Source organism: Sycon ciliatum, chromosome 1 (genome assembly GCF_964019385.1).
Source record: "Sycon ciliatum chromosome 1, ocSycCili1.1, whole genome shotgun sequence".
NCBI classification, from domain to species: domain Eukaryota; kingdom Metazoa; phylum Porifera; class Calcarea; order Leucosolenida; family Sycettidae; genus Sycon; species Sycon ciliatum.
Genome location: NC_088643.1, coordinates 92,561,113 through 92,582,889, shown reverse-complemented (window position 1 = coordinate 92,582,889; position 21,777 = coordinate 92,561,113). Strand labels below are relative to the sequence as shown.

General features: G+C 46.1%; 1 protein-coding gene across 1 annotated transcript; it reads right to left on the bottom strand.

Moving 5' to 3' along the window:
* Positions 1–79: 79 nt before the first annotated feature.
* Positions 80–21,391, bottom strand: LOC135806521 (nucleolar pre-ribosomal-associated protein 1-like). Its single transcript, XM_065320714.1, has 25 exons — positions 21,189–21,391; positions 18,484–18,626; positions 17,420–17,569; positions 16,613–16,780; positions 15,963–16,059; positions 15,513–15,595; positions 14,719–14,966; positions 13,819–14,014; positions 12,632–13,151; positions 12,018–12,115; positions 11,024–11,188; positions 10,647–10,793; positions 8,934–9,575; positions 8,417–8,499; positions 7,939–8,189; positions 7,377–7,487; positions 6,918–6,978; positions 6,394–6,571; positions 5,806–5,896; positions 5,382–5,545; positions 4,406–4,517; positions 3,824–3,930; positions 3,065–3,208; positions 1,242–1,360; positions 80–648 (listed from the first exon to the last, which is right to left on the bottom strand). Exons 1-25 carry the CDS (start codon positions 21,214–21,216, stop codon positions 450–452), a joined length of 4,305 nt encoding a protein of 1,434 aa, XP_065176786.1. The 5' UTR covers positions 21,217–21,391; the 3' UTR covers positions 80–449.
* Positions 21,392–21,777: the final 386 nt, after the last annotated feature.

The window sequence follows — 21,777 nt, the reverse complement described above, 5'->3', positions numbered from 1 at the left end:
AAATTCCATGCTGAAATGTTTGAAATTCTGAGGACGGGTATCTCGCATACCGTACATGCACAAGCAGAGAAACAGAACATCAGTTTCACCCGAGTACATACTCTCTACTCGGTAATATTATAATCTTGGAAGAATTTGAAGTCCTCCCAATCCATTTCGAAATCGCGAAAGAATAATTATTTACATGTACAGTGAACCATCAAGATCAACATGGGGGTTTGATATCATACAGGGCCAGAGGGACGTTTCATGACAAGCGAGAATATAAATATTCCAACAGAGGGCACCCCACATGCCATGGGTCCAACCAAGGATTCGCGGCGCATTTACAGATATGTACAAAGAATGGTGCAATCTCCAAAGTCTGTTGCTATATACTCAAATAATACAAAACAGTGACACCGCTGTGTTCCATCCGGGAGGGACATGTCGACAGCCACACCGCCGTCCTATGATGACGGCACTGCAAGCGAAACAGATCGCAAGGAGTCCAGCACACGCTGACACTGCTCTGTGCTGACCTGAGACGAAGAGGATGATGACGGGTGGGACACTGCTGCCACTGCTGATGACTGGCCGAGTGTTGCAAGCACCTCTTCAGCAAAGGACACTAACATCACACTATGCTGCTGCTGCTGCTCACTAGAACTGCTCATGAAGAAATGGCCAACAAAAGAGAGAGAGAGAGAGAGAGAGAGAGAGAGAGAGAGAGAGAGAGAGAGAGAGAGCATACAATTGAACAACACAGGAAAACAATACTCAGACCAAAAGAAAGCTCTGCTGTATGAACCACTCTTCATTTTTTTGAAGACCGTACTGAAATCCCATCTTTAATATGCGCAGTACTTTCCGCTGCTTTCAAAATTTAGTGCAAAAAAGGACAAATTGAAATGTGACCCCTTCCAAGAACAGCATGTAATTCTCACACCGATTCCGCCGGGCAATACCCAGGACACTCTATGCAGAGTGATTTCCCAAGGACTGGTTTATCCACTACATCTATCACTACGTGAAACAAGTCATCTGTATTGTTGTTAAAAAGCAGAATTCAGTAGCAGGCAGCACCCATCACACCAGAAGTAGCAGTTGTATTACAATGCTGCTCAATGGAATCCGATCGCGCGAGTCAAGTTTGCGTATTTTGCAGCCCAGTGTTGACTGCGCAACGCCCGGCGAGTACTTGAGTGACTCGATCGGATTTCATTTCGCAGTGCGCGTAGTACACATGCCGACCTGCTTACCTGTACATAGCCAGTGTAATAGCATGGGAAAGCCAGGGCACGAGGCCAAGGTTAGAGAGCAAAAGGCGACGACACGGCTCCAATTGGCAGCCTTGCCGTAGCAGCTTGCACACCAAATCCTTCAAACAACACACAAACAGGGAGAAAAGAGAAAAAAACCCACATTGGACTAAAATGGCAGGTACTTGTGTATACGTGTAGGAGTTGCATTTTGATAGAAAGTATATTTTTCGCAGTGAAGGAGTATTTATTTGTAGAGCTTGTGTGGATGCAGATTCCTAGGTTCGAACCCCAAGATGGGCAGTTAGTTACATTTTTTCTCTCCTTGCTTATTTTGTATCTGCATGTTACCAAGAGTACATAACCCCCCAGAGTGTGCAACGCCTGAACCAGCTCTGCATAGGGTCTTGGTCGAGCGGAATCGGATCTTTGCGTCATAATACCGTACACATCTGAGGGGAACCTGGGGAGTCGCGGGTGCTCTTGGATCAAAAACAATGGTGCCCTGCCTCGAGACCGGCCTTGCGCTGGTGTGAAGTGTACGCATGACATCAGAAGATCCGATTCCGCTCGACCAAGACCCTACACAGAGCTGGATCGGCGTTGCACACTCTGGGGGGTTATGTACTCTTGATGTTACCAAGAGTAACCCCCCCCCCCCAGAGTGTGCAACGCCTGATCCAGCTCTGCATAGGGTCTTGGTCGAGCGTACTGTAAAAGCCATTATTCTAACGAGGCGCATATATAACGATTTCCCAAAATTGACTAGTTTACGTGTACCAAAGGTAACGATTTTCACTCATTATCAACGCTCAATAGGACAGTATATGTATCGATTTCTGTATAACGATTTCTATTTTAACGACAGATTTCTCCTCGTTAACTCGTTAGAGTTAGCACTTCGTTATATATATGGCTTTTACAGTAGTCGGATCTTCTGATGTCATGCGTACACTTCACACCAGCGCAAGGCCGGTCTCGAGGCAGGTCACCGTTGTTCTTGATCCGAGAGTACCCGCGACTCCCTGGGTTCCCCTCAAATGTGTACGGTATTATGACGCAAAGATCCGATTACGCTCGACCAAGACCCTATGCAGAACTGGATCAGGCGTTGCACACTCTGGGGGGTTATGTACTCTTGTTATTACCCTTTCCGTGAGTCGCTCGTGAGTAATGTATGAGTCGGGTATGGCTAAACCCGAATTTCCCCACTTTACCCGTATGACTGTCTGTTGTGAACTGTGATTGGCTGCTAGTATTAATGTTCCAGAATGTTCCAGAGCTGTGAACTGTGATTGGCTAATTATACTAATGTTTCTAGAATTTCGTCGGCAACTGGTTTTCGTAGATTGCTTATTGGTTAATGACCTAAAACATGGCTGCCGGTTGCCGGATTTTTGTTCCCTTGCTTTCTTCTTTCTTGTTGCCTTTCTACCTCTTTGCATTCCAAGTGTGTATAATATTTCTTTCCTGGTAACTACTGGTAAACTACGACGTGAGTGTTTGACTTGAGTGAGTGTGATTGCCTCCGGGGCCAGCTATTACACTTGTTTAGCGAAAAGGCTGTGGGAATTGTTCTACATGTCCAAGACACCACCAGCGTTATGTTCAAATTTACAGATACCAACAGCACAACACTTGGTGTAGAAGACCCCCGGCCCCCGGGAGAGGCACAGATCTATGTGCTATTGTTATACTTTCCAGATTGCAAGGCAACGGTAAGAGATACAGTACTACTTCCTACTATTCAGCCTGCTCTTCCAGGCTCCCCAATCCCCATGCACATCATGTGGTTACTAAGTAACAAGCACTTGTACACCTACCTTGCATCGAGTGTCACATGTACTGGACAGGTAGAATGACATCATCAATTCCAGGACATGACGTCGCTGGTACAGGTGCAGATCGGTCACATGGCGTAGACCTTCTGTAAGCAACTGAATCATCCAGTTGCGCTCTCGTTTGTACTGAACAACGACAAATCAAAAAGCGACTCCATGAGCACTACTAAAGAGCCAATAAATAATACGAATTTCCAATTTAGTGATGCAGTGCGTACAAGCAGGATTTTCAAGCAGGTCTCCTGCTGTACAACTGCAGCTCAGCTGTACGCACTACACCACATCCCACCGCATATCTGCACCAGCTATGACAATCTAGGAATTTGCCATCACAGAAAATCCCACCAGAGTGACACACCTCTTTGTTCCCTTCTGCTGTGACTATGGGGCGGATCGGAGATCACTCTATGGTGCTGTATAACAAAATCCAAACGCAGCGTGCAAATGGGGTTACACGTTTTTTTGCAGTTTTGCAACTGTATTAATTTTACGTCATCCCGTCATGACATATTGCAACGTAGCTGCAACAGGATGGACCTGAGCTACTTGAAGTGCTGAAGTGCACGTTCCAACATAAATCTGCAGTTGGCACACGATAGCACCCTGAGACCTTTGACAATGTAGGATATAGCTGCACCTGGGACACATACACAGGCAGGAGCACTAGCACCAGCAGCAACACCAACACCAACAGCAGCAGCAGCAGCAGCATCATCATCACGAAGAAGGAATACAACTGACCTGCATAGCAGTGCTGTTGAAGAGATTGTAGAACAATGGCAGGTCAGCCACATCCAGAATAGGCCGCTGCAGGAAGAAGCTGTTCACCATAGGGTATATCCAGTGCTCTGAGTGCAGGCAGGCAGTGCAGGAAAAAATTACAAGAAAACAGAACCAGGTACACAGCACTTGTAAACAATGTACACCTACACAAATAGCGTATGTCCTATATAGTTTCTGACTTGCAGACCGACCTGATTTGCTTACAAGGCAATTTCCACCCAAGAAGGATAAGCCCCCAGTGGGGCACGGTGGTAAACGCTTGAATCCATAGGCCCAAACTCTGACATACAAAAATGTAAGATACGACAGTATGTCGCACACTGATTCTTAAAAATGGTATAATCCACCGAATCGTATTCAAATGCACAACTCAGCGTTTCTAGTGCCGCCGTAGCATGGCAGTGCTCAGCAACATCGAGTAAGGTACAGGAGTTAGGTACATGAGTTAGGTACATGGTGGCTAGATCTCCTACAAGGCACAGGCTGCTGTGAACCTTACAACTATTTCATGTACCACTAGCTCCACTACCATACACATACCTGGATGAAGGAATTGGATGGCGGCTTTGCTCAAGAAGAGAGTGATGACAAACGGCAGACGCTGGCAATCCTCAACCACCGCATTGCGCAGATTGCCCAGCAGTGTGGAAATCTGAACAGAGAGAGAGAGAGAGAGAGAGAGAGAGAGAGAGAGAGAGAGAGCAGCCGTCAAAAGGGTCGCATCCATGCCAGCAGTGACAATCAGGAAAACTAGAGGCAATGGTACACAGTGTGTATACTGCATAGACAATTGGAAATGTACTGCATTGCTCAATGCTTTAAAAACATTAACCCTTTACCTTCTGACCATAATTCTCAGGCAGTTCCAAATGCGATATTTCTCACCTCATTCTGAGAATATCTTTCGTTATAATCAACCGATTTTCACACTCTTGGGCATTCTGGAAAGCTCTCCAGGAGCTGCGTACAATGAGCTCAAACTGGACACTACTCAGATCACATATCTAACACCAGGGTGCTTCAAATACTCCCCATCGCTGGGTATCCGAGAAAATTCTCTCCTCGTCAGCCATTTCTCACTCCTTCATCGTAAACATTTCAAATTTGTTGTCCTGGGTTTCTTTTTATGCTGCCCACGCGCTCAAAACATGCACAGGTGACTCAGCATGTCAGGAGAGGGAAAATCCCCAGCTCAAGGCCAGTCACTCAGAAAAAAATCGACTTTTGCAGTGGCTGAAATGTCGAGCGCGATATCTTTGGAATGTGGCATCGCAGCTCTTCGCCGATTGTTGCAATGAACAGCTGGGCTCTTCGGCGTCTTCCTACATATTTAGTTTTTGAGATTCCGTCAAGAATTGATCCAGTTACGAATGTTTTAGTGGCTGCATGTCCATCGACCAAATTCGGTCGATTCATGTACACACAGAAGGTAAAGGGTTAACCGGCTCCGCAAGCAAAGTGCATTGGAAGTGGCACAGGAATAGAATTCAAATCAGCATCCCCTGATTGTTCCTACCTGATATCTCTCTCTGAACGTGTGATCTGATTCCAGGTGATCAGCAAACAGAATCAGAGCAAGGTATGCGGCAGCACGCACACTGACATCCAATGAAGCCAGGCATCCCAGGCAAAAGCTCAGTGCACCACTGTCGACAAACCGCTGGCAGTTCACGACAAAGCCTAGAAATCACAGAAGAACACCAATAATTATGGTTCAAAAGTAGACACAACAAATTCTACAATAATAGTGCTTCAACTCAAGTGCACATCAACGTGATACTTGAAGTACATGTACATGTATCTCACATTACACATTACAGGTACTGGAAGCTGTAGCCTGCGCAGGTACAATGTACATACAATATGCGGCTAAGAATATGACCCTGCATACAGACCCACACATACCAAAACCAGAGCGACGTGCATGCGCTAATACACACCTGGCTTCAAGCTTTCAGCAAACAGTGGCAGTAAGAAGCGCGGGTCATAAACATTGCATCCGGGCACAGCAGGGAACGTGCCAGCCTCCACCTGCACACACAGAGGTAACACATATAGCAATATGAACATTGATACCATTGTCTGTACACACTATTGTGTACTATGCATGGCTTCATGGAAACTACAAAAACCCGCAATCATGCCAGGTCCATACAGCAAAGAAAGCAGTAAGCTACACATCACAGCAGTGGTGTATAATGCAGCTCAGCAACACATAGACACAGACTGTAGCAGTACTAGTACTTCTACTGCAACTCCATGGTAACAAAACACTACGGTTCGCACATGACTGCAGTGTAGTCTCTATCTTTGTCTTTGTATCTGTATCCGTCTGCCTGTCTGTGTCTGTCTGTCTGTCTGTCTGTCTGTCTCTGTCCTTCTGTCTGTCTCTGTCCTTCTGTCTGTCTGTCTGTCTGGGTGTTTTGTTCACTGGTCATAACCGCACAAAGTCGACAATGTTTTCCTGATGTACAGGTACAGCTATCTACATCGTACATGAACTGCAATACACCTGCTGACTGACTTACACACTCGCAAATATCCAGCGGTATATGTAGAATACTCTGCAGCAGCGTTGCTCTATCCAGCAGCTGCAACACGCGGTCCATGCAGCCTTCCGTCCACAGTGTCGTCAGGCTAGCGTCGTCACCCTGCGTTGCTTTGCTACGCAGATATGCTAGGGCTGTGTCACCCCACAGTGACATTCTACACAATGCCGGCGGCGGTGGTGGTGGTTGTAGTGTAGGAGTGGTGGCGGTGGACAGGAAGGAACACACAAGCAGCAACACAAAGATCAGATGCACACTACAGTGCCACATGGTATGACGGCAATCGACAACACACACCATCACAGTCGTATAGTGCATGACTGTAGCTGATGTACGTTCCAATACACCCAATGACTACACAACACACTACACTGTATAACCACTCCCAATCTTCAGATACCAGTATCAACATAGAAACAAACCAGGCCAACACCAGGCATGCTAGAGTAATTATTAGCAATATCAAAGAGGATAGAACCTGAGAGGGAGTTGGCCGAACTTACCGCACACTTGATAACGAGAAGGATTTTTCATACAGATGTAGTATTTTCAAGAGCTTAGAATCTGCAGAAGAGCAAAGCACAGGGAACACAATATACATGTCATGTATTCACTAATCACTACAGGGATGCACTGTTGGTAGTGCAGGCAGAACTGATACAATTATTTCAGTACCAATAACAGAGTACTGGGTACAGACAACCATACCCATCCAGGAGTCTGTTCCTAAAAGATGCCAGCATACCTACTAGCACATACATGTAGTAAGATACCGAGCAACATGGACTGACTACAGTTGAATGGTAAAGATGCTGAGAGTGTCATAGATAATCAATTCTTCTCCAGCAGTGCCACTCTACACCATCACAATACAAAATCAAGACCAACGTGTAGCAAAACACAAGACCAGTGTTGATGCGGTGTGAATAGAAGGGAGGGCATGTCGCCTGCGCAGTACTGACCGGTTGCTGTGAGATAGGGAGAATACGCCGCCAGAAATACTGTGATGTGTGCTTGTGTACATGCACTGGATCCAGCCTGTACGATTGCCAGTAACAAGGTGACCAACGCATCTGAGCAGAGAATAGATTGCGCAACAGCACAGCATGGACCAAACGTATGCAAACAGTGGATCTGCATACAGTGGAGTCTAACTTAGTACGACAGGGAGCTGCCTGCCTCCAGGACAATTCCTGACCTAGTGTTACCACTACCAGTACCCAGTACCAGCACCATACTTCTTTACAAACTACACTACTATATGTAGCATATACATGTATGTCATGCTCAGCAGTGCATCTGCACCACTGCATTGGTCACATGGAAGATCAGAACTATCAACGCTGTCAGTACACATCATACATTGCTGCTCGCTACTCATTTAGTAGCCTCCTGTTTCAATCACTGCCATTAACCAACAATCTCTGGGTGATCCGACGAAACAGTGAAGAGAATGATGCGGCAGTATCATGCACTAATGGATAACATGCACAGACATGCAAAGCAGGGTTTGCAGGATCATACCTTTCACTTTCAGCTTCTGCTGTGCTTCACGACACTCATCTGAGTTAGCAGCAGCACCATTTTCCACTGGCTGAGCAGGGGATGGGCTGCTCACAAGCAGTGTTTCCAGAAACAGTGAGTGGCTCATGAGCATCTGATGCATCTTGTCGAGGGGAAGTTGTGCCAGTGCTTGGCTGGGACTGTTAGCTTGGTACACTTGTGGAACAAGCTCTGCAAGGTAAAGGAAGGCTGCAGGATGACCAAAATGACACCTGCCGGAGAGGTTGGAAACAGAACAAGCAATTACCCATTAGTAAGTGCCACATCTCTAAATGTTACACTAAGTGGATGCCGAGAACTTCTACAATGTGGCAAGCACTGTGAATTTCAAACCTCCGATGCATGAGGACATAGAAAACATAACTCCGGGTACACTGTAATGTATATTGGCACAGCAAAGAGCCCAAGGTAAAGAGAAACACAGAGAGGCGCGCCTTACTCAAGTGTATTTGACACAAAGTCGCTCCAATTATCTTTCTTGGGACGATACTTGAGCTTCAAAGCAGACACAGTGTCGTCGTCCTATATCAAAGACAATGAAATACAGCAAAGAAGAATTATCTGAATAAGGAAATTATCAGCAAGATAGTACTGGCAACTTTGGGGGCGAGCTACATGAGATAAATATGTTTCTGCCCATCCCAAGGGCAATGGATAGATTCAGAGTGGGGCTAAATTTACAGATAAGCTCTCTGTTGACTGCCCATTCCCATTATATGAGCTTTATCTATCATGCCCAAGATCTTCCCATCTTTGCCAAATGGCATAGACATTTCACATGATTTTCAGAGGCTCGGCATACTTGGTATACTTCGAAGTAGTAGAGTTGCTGTCAAAACCGCAGCAGAAATGTTATACAGAGAGTACATGTACTACAAAAATACAAACAGCTAAGGCGATTGCTAGCTATGTCTCTGACTCATGTCTACAAATGCTGCCAGAGAAAAGAAACTTACCTCACCCGCACTGTCACCATTGCGTGTTTCATCGACATCCATCTTCTCCTCCACATCCTCGCTTTCTGTTTCGCCTGGCATTGACGATCCCAAAGTTGATGAAGTCTCACGAGTAACACGGAGCAACTTCTTCATAACAACTCCATTGCTAAATTGGGCGGATTGTGAGAAATGCTTGACATACTTGGAGACAAGTTTGGGTTCATCGGCTCTTGCCAAGCACAGGGGAATGTACTTGAGAACAAAGTTCAAACAAACAGATTGCTGATGGGCAGCATCACTAGTACTTAACCTATCCAGAGCAAGAAGTAACAAAGAACAATTTAACTCCACGTTGCAGTCAGCCACAAGGCTGGGAGCGGTGAGGCGTTGCGTACACATTGGATTACGGAGGATTTCTTCCACGCTCAAAAGCGGCTCGTCAGATGGCACGCTGGCTTCATAGCTAATGGCGGTGGTGAAGTCAGACCACAGTGTTGTGGCGGTGTGTGGTTTAGACACAAGGCCACAGAACACGCTCTCGGTCTGTTCAATGAGAGCAATGAGATCTTCCGCGGGGCAGCCATCCGAGTGAAGGTGACGAATGGCTCGCAGCCAATCACTGACCTCCCCATTGCCAACAACTTCGGTTTCACGCGTCAACTGTGAGCACAAAGCAGCAGAAAGAGCACAGCCTCCTCAGACTACAATAGGCTTATAAATCGGGCCACAAGAGGTACATACATTGCATTCGGCTTGGTTAAGCTATACAGGCATGGCATGTAAAAAAATAAAAAAGACGGATCGAGATGACAAAATTAATCATGGTACTCAGTGAAATGACATAACACACACACACACACACACACACACACACACACACACACACACACACACACACACACACACACACACACACACACACACACACACACACACACACACACACACACACACACACACACACACACACACACACACACACACACACACACACACACACACACACACACACACACACACACACACACACACACACACACACACACACACACACACACACACACACACACACACACACACACACACACACACACACACACACACACACACACACACACACACACACACACACACACACACACACACACACACACACACACACACACACACACACACACACACACACACACACACACACACATACATACAGTCTGTATCGGCTATAGAGTGACCGGATATAAGAATATACCGGCTACAGTGATATTGGTACGAAATATCAAAAGCAAAACGTATTTTATCCAGTAAAAATATCACTATAACCAATATTATCGGATGTAATGATATATCGGATATTATGATGGTAACAAAGAATCTAAACATGCATAACACACTTATTATCGGCTATAGTGATAACTTTAAAATACATGTAGCAATAATATCAAAGGCCCTATTTTTTTTACTTTCTTCACGTTGCTTATTTTTATAGTGATACATGTACATGTATATAACAGAATTTTTTATGGAAATGCGGGCACTGTCAACTATGCAGCATGCTCATTTGTCAAAACGCCATGCTGGAAGTATTTCCTTGCCTTTCATTTGTCGATCGAAAAAAAGAGAAAAAAATCTATCGTATCGCATATAGTGATGCATCGGTTATAGTGATAAAATCACGGAAATCAAAAGGGTACGCTATAGCCGATACAGACTGTACTAAGGGGCAGCTGTTACCTTGATCAGTAAGCGTTCAGCAGTAGACAAACAGTCCCCTGCGGCTGAGTCGACACTCTCATCTTCGCTCTCACTGGATGATGCAATTAGCGCACCAATGTAGGACTTGATGATGACGTTCAGCGGGGAAAAGCTCATTTTAGCCATCTAAATTCAAACCAAAGGCACACGTGGATGCACAACACAGTGCATCTGTATATTTGTACAAGTACCGGTAGATGGCATATAGAAATATGAGGGTGCGGAGCATGGAAGCCCACAATTCCGTGCACATGTAAGTGCCAATTAGATCATGTGAACTGGCAGCCTAACTCAATTGCAGCTTTCTGCACCACATCAGAAAGCAATGCTGAAGAAACGTCACAAATTGGACTTACTGGCTTGTGCCATTGTATGGAATTAGGAGCTGCTTGAAGCAGAAGTTGCATGATCAGCGCTTGAATGTGGAAGGGCAGGGACAGAAATGATTGTAGTTCAGAAGCTGGTCCTGCTTCTCCAGTCAATGATACGGGTGCAAGCAGCTTACAGAGATCGTATCCTGTCTGAGCAATGTGACCAGAACGCACACCATACACACGTCAACGCAGTGCACACCCCAGGCATACACCAGGCACACGTGAACACAGGGAACACACCAGGTGCACGTCAACACAGGGAACACATCATACACCAAGAGACAGACACCAAGCACACACCAACACAGGCAACACGTAGCAGGCACACAGGGCATACACCATACACCAGTTCAGATACCAAGCATACATCAACATAGGGTATGGCACAGGCCAGGGCACGTAGCAGGGCACACACCAGTCTGCAGCAGTCCACAGCAGTCCAAGCCATGCAAAGTCATGCTGGCCACTAGGTCAGCAAAGGAGACGAGTTACATCCCTAATGGACGAGTGTTGGTATAGGGTACAAAACGTAGGTTATCAAATAAACAATAGCAACTCAAGACTCAAGTTTAGAAACGTTATCCAGTCACACGCCATTGCACAGAAGCGGCACAACACGGATATCTGCTCACTCCGGCTGCTGTCACTATACTGTAACAGTACAAACTTTCGTTAGTTGCAGGCAGTGCATGGTCTCGATGTGCCTTGATAAGGGGAGTTCTACTGTACAACGTACTCGCATGTTCACCATCAGGTGTGTCTATGTGTGCGGGGTTGGGGCGGGGTGTGTGTGTGTGGGGGGGGGGGGGGGGACCGGGAGTGTCAGCCGTTGGGCAACTGAGTGTCTCATCTAGATTCCTTCTGAATCCCCCCAGCTAGATGTAGTAGACCTATGTGACCAGTTTCTGGTAGTGAACAAATAGGTACAAGACTTGGTGTGCATGGGTGTGCATGAGTGTGATAGTTTGAGACATACCTGAATGAAGCATGATGGTACCAAGGAATGATAACTAACTAAGCACTCCAGTATTGCCGACAGCAGGTCTGAATGGCTAAACTCTGGTGGAGATTGACCTGCAAGATAGAGAAGAGCCACACAGAGAGCATAATACATGTATGCATGCAAACTGACCAACCTCATCACATGCCATAACACAGCATGCTACCAGGACGCTTTCGCTTGAAATATCCCCAGCGCCGGATGTGGTTGCAAAGTGTGGAATAGATGCGCAATGGTACATCACACAGGGTTTGCAAAAAGAGGGAATATGGTTGTTTCTGTAATATAGCCTACCCCCAGTTGATGACAGTACATACTGCAAGTACTAGAACAACCAAGCCATAGTTACTAGCACCAGTCACAACATAAGACAAAGAAACAGCAAACACCATGGAGTCTTTTTCATATCAGCTGTGAGGGCTCTGTGCCAAAGGAAAGTGAGTAGCAGAGAACAAGTGTACCTATTGGTCCCAAAGACACAAATACCACAGAAATAGCTGTGCAGTAGTACTGTGGAGAACTGGCCATGTGCCCAACACAATGTATACAGTACAGGGTGTACATGAAAATCCTCCCCTCCTCCTACCTACCATTGGTGCTGTCAAGTTGCAGGCTAGCAGCATCAACCGGTGCATTAAAACTGTTCAGCACTTGTTGGCAGACTGCAGTTAAGACATTGATATTGGGCACAAGCTGAGTAACAGCGTCGTGCACTGCACTTGCAACAAGATCAATGTCTTTACTGGACAGGCTGGTGGATGACACATTCACCTTGCCATTGTGCAGAAACTGCTGTGACGCACTGCGACACCAGACCAAGAAGCGGTCTGCACGCCGCAGCACCAGTGCCTGCAGTTGCAGTGTGGATAGCTTGACAAACCCGTTGGAGTGCTGCATGCCATGGCCGATCATAGTGGATGTCAGAGATGACGGTACCAGTGTACCAAGCAGCTGCCAAGGTGTAGCACTGCTCATTTCCACTGGCATGTCATCAAGGGATGAGGTTGGTGCATCCACAAATATACTCTTGGCAGATAGAAGATCGTCAGATGCTGCACTAGATGCTGCTGAGACCAAGGACAATGGAGGACATTCAACCGATTCCAGCACCTAGCAACACAGACAGTGATATAGAACACAAACGTATGCAGCCCACATCCAGCAAAGACTAACGATCCAGGTCATCTTCTACGCTACAGAACAGTGGCAATAGCAAGTCATTACCGGCACAACATCAGTGAGCACAAACAAGCTGTTGGTGAATAGTTCCATGAAGGATATTGTGGCCCCGGGCCGTACATACATACATGTAGCATACCAGTATAATACCTGGCCCACCCCCTGGATCCACCCATGCCAACTTTCCAGGAGCACCAAAGACCGTTCAACATTCCGAGAAGAAACCCAGGTACATGTACTTCTACAAGTTACAACATATGCATTGGGCAAGCGCAAGTCCACAGCAGGATTTCACTTGCCCAAAGTCAAGCCAAACCACTCTCCTTCTCATTTGGGTACGTCTCAAACATGTTGTCCTTGTACAGTAAAACCTGGTGTAAGCGACCTCTGGGTTTAGCGACCACCTGCTCTTAACGACCGTTTTCCATGCACCGACAGTTCGACACAGACACTGTGGGACCTGGTTCTAAAGACCACTTGGCTTTAACGACCGTTTTTGCTTGCACCGTAAGGGTGGTCGCTTAAACCAGGTTTTACTGTACCTATGGTGAATGGTGGGAGAATCTGAACAAAGGACACAACCATGAATGACTCTTACATTGATGGCTAGCTTGACATTACCGAGCCACACATGGCTTGGCCGTGGCTCCAAACTGAACGCAGCAGCAGACCAGTAGGAGTGCAGCAGGTCAGGGTAAGTTGACAGCGTGGATATGATGAGCTCATCCACCAACGCATTGCGATCAGTCACGTGAATGCTCGTCAGGAACCGCAGGAGAATCGGATTGTTACACCTACGAGTACACAGAATAAGGAAAACAGATGATCATAACGCAAGAGTTACTAATCACTGATGGACATACATGTATATCCATGGTATATGCAAGCCTTGCTTAAGGGGTTAGCATGTTTGACGATGACAGCTTGATACAAGGCGGAGGACACACTGTGCTGAGAACAGTGATCCTGACTGCAAACCGTACTCTGCCAACCGGTTTACGGTTACTCATCTCTAATACGGTATACGACCAAGTGAACCTCACAAGCACAGTCAAGCATGGGCTGCCACCAGTGAGGCAATCCCACAGCAATGTGTGCAGTAGTAGAGAGGTTGCGCACAACGAAAATTCGTAGCGCCGTAACGAATATTTTTAACGAAAAAGCTAACGGATATTCGTAAACCGTGAGGTTGCGCACAACGCGTGAACGTTTTCGTAGTGGGTCGACGCGGCAGCCGCGCGGGTACGAAGAGTCAAGACAGGGAGTTGTAAAATATCAGTATTTTAGTACTCCAGGGAACGAAAAATATTTTTGTAGATTTGCTCTGTTTCGGTCACGTTTGGACGGATCTTCGGAGCAACTTTCGTTACTCGAACCCGGACGGTCGAAATCTAACGAATTTTCCTTGTGCGCAACCTCTCCAGTAAAGCAGAATTGAAAGACACACATGCTACTACAGTGGACACGGTAAGTAGAGCTACTGAACTAATCAACTTACTCTCCTGATGCTTGATACTTGCTGGCAAATCCAATGCCGTGCACACTGGAACAGCAGACAGTATGCAGGAAACCAGCTGCTAAGCTGGCCACAGTGACTTGCTTGACCTCACTACCATCCTCACTGTCCGTGGATGCCTGGGATAATGTGTCCTGAAAGCGCTGGCACAGCTTGGAAATCAGCAACAAAACATTGCTGTTGAAGAACTCAAGTTTGGATTTCTTTGTCACGGATGGATTCTTCAAGACCTGGGCAAGCACAGCATACACCAACACCAAACATCAAAACTACACTTGTGCCAAGTGAGGTCCATAGCAGCAACGTGCACGTCCAGAGTCGCGGACTGGTTGTCATGACCTCACGTATGTGTGCTGGAAAGTGCACTCAGGACTTAGATACTGAGTGGCCTCCAGCGCTGCAAGTGTATCCGGGGTGCGGGTTTCAATCGCCACATCAGCATATTCATTGGCAACATGCTACTCAATGGCCGGAGAATGACACCCGAGACTACACACTTGCAAACAGCACCACAGGCAAAGTGGCTGCTGAGGCCCATGCTTTTGGTTAAGATAGTAGACAAGGGGTGTATGGACAGAGGGAGAAACGAGAAGAAAAAAGAGGCTAAATGACGCCAGTATATTGGCGAGCACTATGTCAGTTTTGATACAAAGACCCTGCACTTGCCGGTTGCCATAAAACTTCAAACAAACGTGAGCATGCCAGTGAACTGTGGGGGTGCTATTTGAGTGGCACTATTCAAGAGAAGGCACTATTCGCATAAGAGAGCTACTAACCTTGTCAAGTAGGGTTGACAGCATCATATGCACAACCAACGGACGGTCTGATGGCAGGAGCCTGAACAAAGAACTTAGCAGGACTGCAGAATGAACACAGAGATACAACAACCATTTCAAGTGTGTACATAGAGATAGCATGACCCACACAGCACTCATCAGTCAGCTGGCAAGAAGAGCAGCCTCTAACATTAGGAGAAGTCAATAAATTTTACAAGTGTGGAGTTGATGAAATATGATGGTGTTCTGCCAATTCAGGATGTAACAATGTTACCTATACCTTAGTGGACATTTACATTCCCAGGGTACAGTGCACCGAAAGGAAATTCTTCCAGGGATACGGAGAAACTCTGTCTAAAAGAGACTGGTCAAAGTTGATCACTTGTGGTAATAGCCCAAAACGATATACAAAAATGATGGAAGGTGTGCAGATATTGCCAAGCTGCTGACCTTTGGACTCCATGGCTACTCGGATGATATCAGCATCGCCATACAGCAATAACGCAATGCAAAACTTGACAAAGGCACCGCGAATGTCATCTGCCGACTTCATGCACACACACACACACACACACACACACACACACACACACACACACACACACACACACACACACACACACACACACACACACACACACACACACACACACACACACACACACACAAACACACAAACATGCACACACACGAACACACACACAAACATGCACGCACGCACACACACACACACACACACACACACACACACACACACATACATGTACATGTACATGTCTATACATACACACGAAGACACATAAAGGTGACATTATACAACATAAGACTGCATGCAAGCAGCGTTTGCAGTGGATACATGTGCACAACTGCACATACAGTCCTAGAATAGTGAAACATGTACATCGGTTTCATGACCTGCACAAAGAAAGCCATGAAAATCACACACACACACACACACACACACACACACACACACACACTCTCTCTCTCTCTCTCTCTCTCTCTCTCTCTCTCTCTCTCTCTATCTCTATCTCTATCTATCTATCTATCTATATATCTATCTCCCCCCCCCCCCATACACACAGATCAGAGTTTCTTACCTTGGCGTCTCGCCGTGATGGCAACATTTGGAGAGGCTTGAAGCCAAGATCGAGTACGCCACATAGCTGTCTTGTACTCTCACTGCCTTGTACACAGACTGCAATCAGTAACTTTAGACAACTACGAACTAGGTACGACGGTGACGCTGTATTCAGGGAGTGGTAAATCTAACAAAAAGAACAAACAAGCAGCATAGGTGGCAGCATTGCCTTCATGTCATGTTCATAAAGGATGGGGCTAGGGACGATATCATAGTACACTATAGCATGATGCATTCCTTGCAAACTTACACAGATCCTAATCAAAATGCCTAGACTGTTTGTGTCAGCTAAGCCTGGTTCCTCGTTACATGGTGCATTGCACTCTTACAATTCACAGACTCCAAATCTGTAATTCAGTACGCAACAGACCCCATGAGTTCATGCAACGCTGCATTCAAGTACACTTTCTTTTTCCATAAATTCAGAGGCATTTCAGACAGTATTCGTCCTGACAGAACTAGGAATGCTCTAGGGTTCGGTCGTGAGGAACAGATAAAAGAATTGGCACCTAAAAACAGACGTGAGTGTAATCTGTGTATAAACAATCATCTGGTCATCAAACAGAAGAATTTCGATCTAGCACAGTATACATGTATAGTAGAGCTGCTAACAATATTGACACTACAAAAGACTGAGTAAACGGTGTCATTGTGAGATGTCATGAAACACACAGTTTGTCCTACAGGTTTGTACGCACTTTGTACTAGTAGTCTGTACGCACTTCATCATCGCACACCCAGTGCATTGTTACTACGTTCACCATACCATTTTCATGTGATTTTGAAGCAGCTTGGCGACCACTGTCTGCCCAACGGCTCGTAAGGCGCCAACCCCCGCCAAGCCGGAGGATGCATCCTTGGCCAGCGCGGCCGTGTAGAGCAGAACATGCTCCAAGGCTTGAAAGACTAGCTGAAGCTGAACAGCACCAGCAGTAGTAGCAACAGCAGCAGTAGTACATGGAACAAGAAAGACACAACATCACGAACAACATGTGATTGCTGCCCAACGTAGCTTTGCCATCCATGTGCAAGACTTGTAAATTATAACGCTTTTTAACTTTGAAGCTCCATTGTAGCCTTGTCATACGTGTACTTGCAGAAAGATTCACCTCACTCTCTTCACCAGTTCTTGCCTACACCAGTACAAATACCTCCTCCAAAATGTCACTAGTGAGGGCATCATCAGGAATGAAGAGAAGAACGTGGATACCAAGACTAATAATATACTAAGTAACAACACAGCACAGCACTGGGGTTCCAGGTGGCACTACACATCAAGTGACTGGCAATAATTCACACAAGGTAGCGATAACAGCATGGTGTAGTGTAGCACAACACAGCACACGTTACGAAGCTCAGTAGCACACATCCAATCATGTTGGTGACGGACAACAGATGATAACTATGTGAGTGTTTTTCTAGGGTGATTAATATGTAGAAAGGAAGCCAAAAAGGATGCGGATATGACTGGGTGGGTGGGTATGTGTGAATATGTCGCTGCTATGTATGTCATTGCCAGTACTCGGATTAGTGAAGATTTCAAGTCAGTTTTGCAACTTCTACTTCAAATTACAGTGGCGCGGAGGAAGTACATGTAGACCGTTGGCTATCATGCATACCACCACTGTATGAACTGCTGCGCCTTGAGTGGTACATCTACTGTGGTATAATGGACTGACCATTCTCGGCTCTCGAAAGATAAAAGGCGCTAGTAGGAACAGTTGATAACAGAAAAGCATAAGCCCTCTTCATGCATGCGCCCACGTGCATATTTACACCTTAAAGGAATGAACTCATACACACAAGCAGACACACTGCTCACAAGCATACCTCTTTCGGTGTAGGCTGCTGTTGACTTCCATCTCTATCTAAGACGGCAAATAAATCATTACACTGCGGAGAGTCTCTACAGTATGCATTGAGATGCTCCTGGCTGCCCTCTGATGAACACTGAGATATGAACTTGCTCAAATCTAACAACAAAAATAAATCAAAGCAATCACAGCATTACTGATGATGTGAACACAGCAAACATGTTGTGAGTGACCCATACCTTCGCCGCAATGAAGCAATGCCTGAGACCCTCTCGGGTAAATAGTTTGCCTGTCAGTCCACAGCAGTGAAGCCATGTCTGGAGGGTTCAGCTAACCCTACTCCATGCATCATGTATAAACTATATACTTAGACGAAGTCAAGTTTGCATGTATCCACGCAATTTCATGCATCCAGTCCAGAAGACACGTTACATAAGGTATCGAACGTTTTCGTTCCCTTCTCTTCAAGGATAATACAGGGAATAGCTGAAATGAAAAAAAAGACTAAACTTCTATACTTTGACCTCAATACTTGCTGCGGCTTTGCCAGTGCCATTCCTTTTAATACAAGAATGTACTGAAGTAAGGTTTTAATCAGAGGTGGTCTAATGCCTGGTTCCCACTAGGCCGATTTTTCGGCCGACATGGAATCGTAGGAAAAGTCCTCAAGATTGGCGCGAAAATCGCCTGGTGTCACCGTGTGGACGGTGTTGCCGTACAAGTTTCCGACAAATCTGTGGCAAGTTTCTTATCGTATGAGTTTTCGGACACGTATCAACTACAGTGAGCTTCGTTTATAACGACTGCGGATAAAACGACAATTCGCGAATAACGACAGCATTTCCATGCCCAGAGCAAAGTCCTTTCCAACTGTAATACATATAATGAGACTTCGGGTATAACGACACTTCACGAATAAGGACACTTTTTTGACACCCCGCCGAGTGTCGTTATAAGCGAAGTTCACTGTAGTCGATATTTGGCTGAAAAGTCGGCTGATTTTTAGTGCTTGCAACCAACCGGTGACAGCTTTTCACCATGACAGCAGAGACAGCTGTTGCAGCTTGTGAACTGGCTACACAGGCTCACTACTAGACGCTAGACTTTTTCACACCTTTGGAAGGATGCTCGTGTAACAACGATCTCATTTCCGCTCTGGTGTCTACTGCGGTCTAGCGCAGCTGTGTGCCACGTGTACGCGTGGGCACAGACAGGCCTAGCGCCTACGAGCGAATTCGCTCACCATTGTGTGTTGTGTATTAAAACAGGTAGTCCGACTCGTCCGACAAAGTCGGTCGATTTCATGTCCGAGTCGGTGCCGGGAGCATCGGCCGAAAAATCGGCCTAGTGTGCATCAGGCATAAGGTTCGAAAGAAAGTGAAAAATAAGAAAATGGCGACATACACGAGATTACGGTAATGGTGATGGTGGTGATAGTGACAATCCTGCAGTCATGGATGCTATCCAGTTAAGGGGGAAATTAAGGCAAAAATTAAAATTTCACAAGGTGTAGTCTTCGGGGTCCTGAGTCGAATGGTCGTGGTCCGAGGAAGCTGAGACCCTCCCTTCCTACTTGAATCCCAATCGAACTCGCGCACTTCCACCGAAACTGGGTGACTGCGCCCTACTAGATGGGAATTTGTATGCAAAATGTCACTAAAAGCACCATTTCGTTCTTATAAAAGCATGGATGACCGCGATTGGCCCATATGTTGTAGTCTTTTGGACGCTGAGTCGATTGGTTTTGGTCCGAAAAGGCTGCGATGCAGCGTTCCTCCTTTATTCCCAATCGAACACGTTTGAACAAGCAGTCACGTGCTCCTGCGTACACCAGTCACCTGGTGACCGTGCCTGCAGGGTACAACTTACTAGCCTGTTTGACCTTTTTTGGGTGCAGTCCTGTCACTCGAGTTGAACTCGAGTTGAACCTTGGTGTGAAAGTTGTCGCCTGCTGGCGTGGTGACCAGGTGATTTGGGCACCCGGGAGCACGCGACCGCTTGTTCAACCATGTTCGAAGGAGGAACGCTGCATCGCAGCCTTTTCGGACCAAAACCAGTCGACTCAGCGTCCAAAAGAGTACAACATATGGGCCAATCGCGGTCACCCGTGCTTTTATAAGAACGAAATGGCGCTTTTAGTGACATTTTGCATACAAATCCCCATCTAGTAGGGCGCAGTCACCCAGTTTCGGTGGAAGTGCGCGAGTTCGATTGGGATTCAAGTAGGAAGGGAGCGTCTCAGCTTCCTCGGACCACGACCATTCGACTCAGGACCCCGAAGACTACAACTGGTCAAAATTTTAATTTTTGCCTTAACTTCCCCTTTAACGTGAAACTTAGCTGATTTTTTTCTTATGAAAAAAAGATGTTTTCTTCCTCGAGCTTCGACATTTTCGACCTGAAATTTCGATATTTATAAAGAGAATAAAAATTGCCACTCTGAAGAGGTCAGCCATAAAACACGATGGAAAGTTGGGGTTTCCACAAATCTTATCATTCTCTGTCAGTTTACTTCTACCATGTGTCAAAACACAAAATTTTAGAGTAACGTTTTGCCTAGTTTCAATCAACGACATGACCCGCAGTTTTAGACCTTTTGATTTCTCACGATGGGAAGAAGGCTGAGAATTACAATTTACAATGGTGCAGATGTGCCTTTTTTCCCTGGTCATAAGACTGTATCAGGCCTGGAAACACCTATGATACTGTCAATGCACTTACTAATAGCAGTTGCGTCAGCATTCTCCATGGATCAGCGTTTTCAATCAAATATCTGACAGGACTAAAGTTAGTTACGAGCTCCAAGGACCCACATTGAGGATACAGGACAATTCTAGTAGTAGGCAATCTAAGAACAAGAAACCAAAGATAGAAATTCTCTGCCACCTCAGCTAGCTCCTGATTGATATCTGATGAACACATAATAATTTGTCAGTCGATGTGCATGTGAGTCAGATGTGACTTTTTCAAGTCAAGATGCTTTTCGTGTGCCATGCTTTGCTCGAAGCCCTTGCCAGAAAGGTCTGAGGAGTCTCAACCCCAACTCATATTCATGACAAATGCACTGTGGAAAGGGCGCGTCGTGCTGGCCACGTGCACGATACTAGCTATGCTATCAAGAGTCCATATATATGCATAAGTAAGGCATAACCCACGGCCTCTTGATGCTAGCGCTAACGTTTATAACGACACTTAGATCTAGATCTACGTAGACCTACGTCTACGTGCACTGCGTGCACTTCACAGCTAGCATGATAAACGGCGCGGTCGTCCCCGACCCAGATCCGAGCGAGCTACAGGTACTTCATAT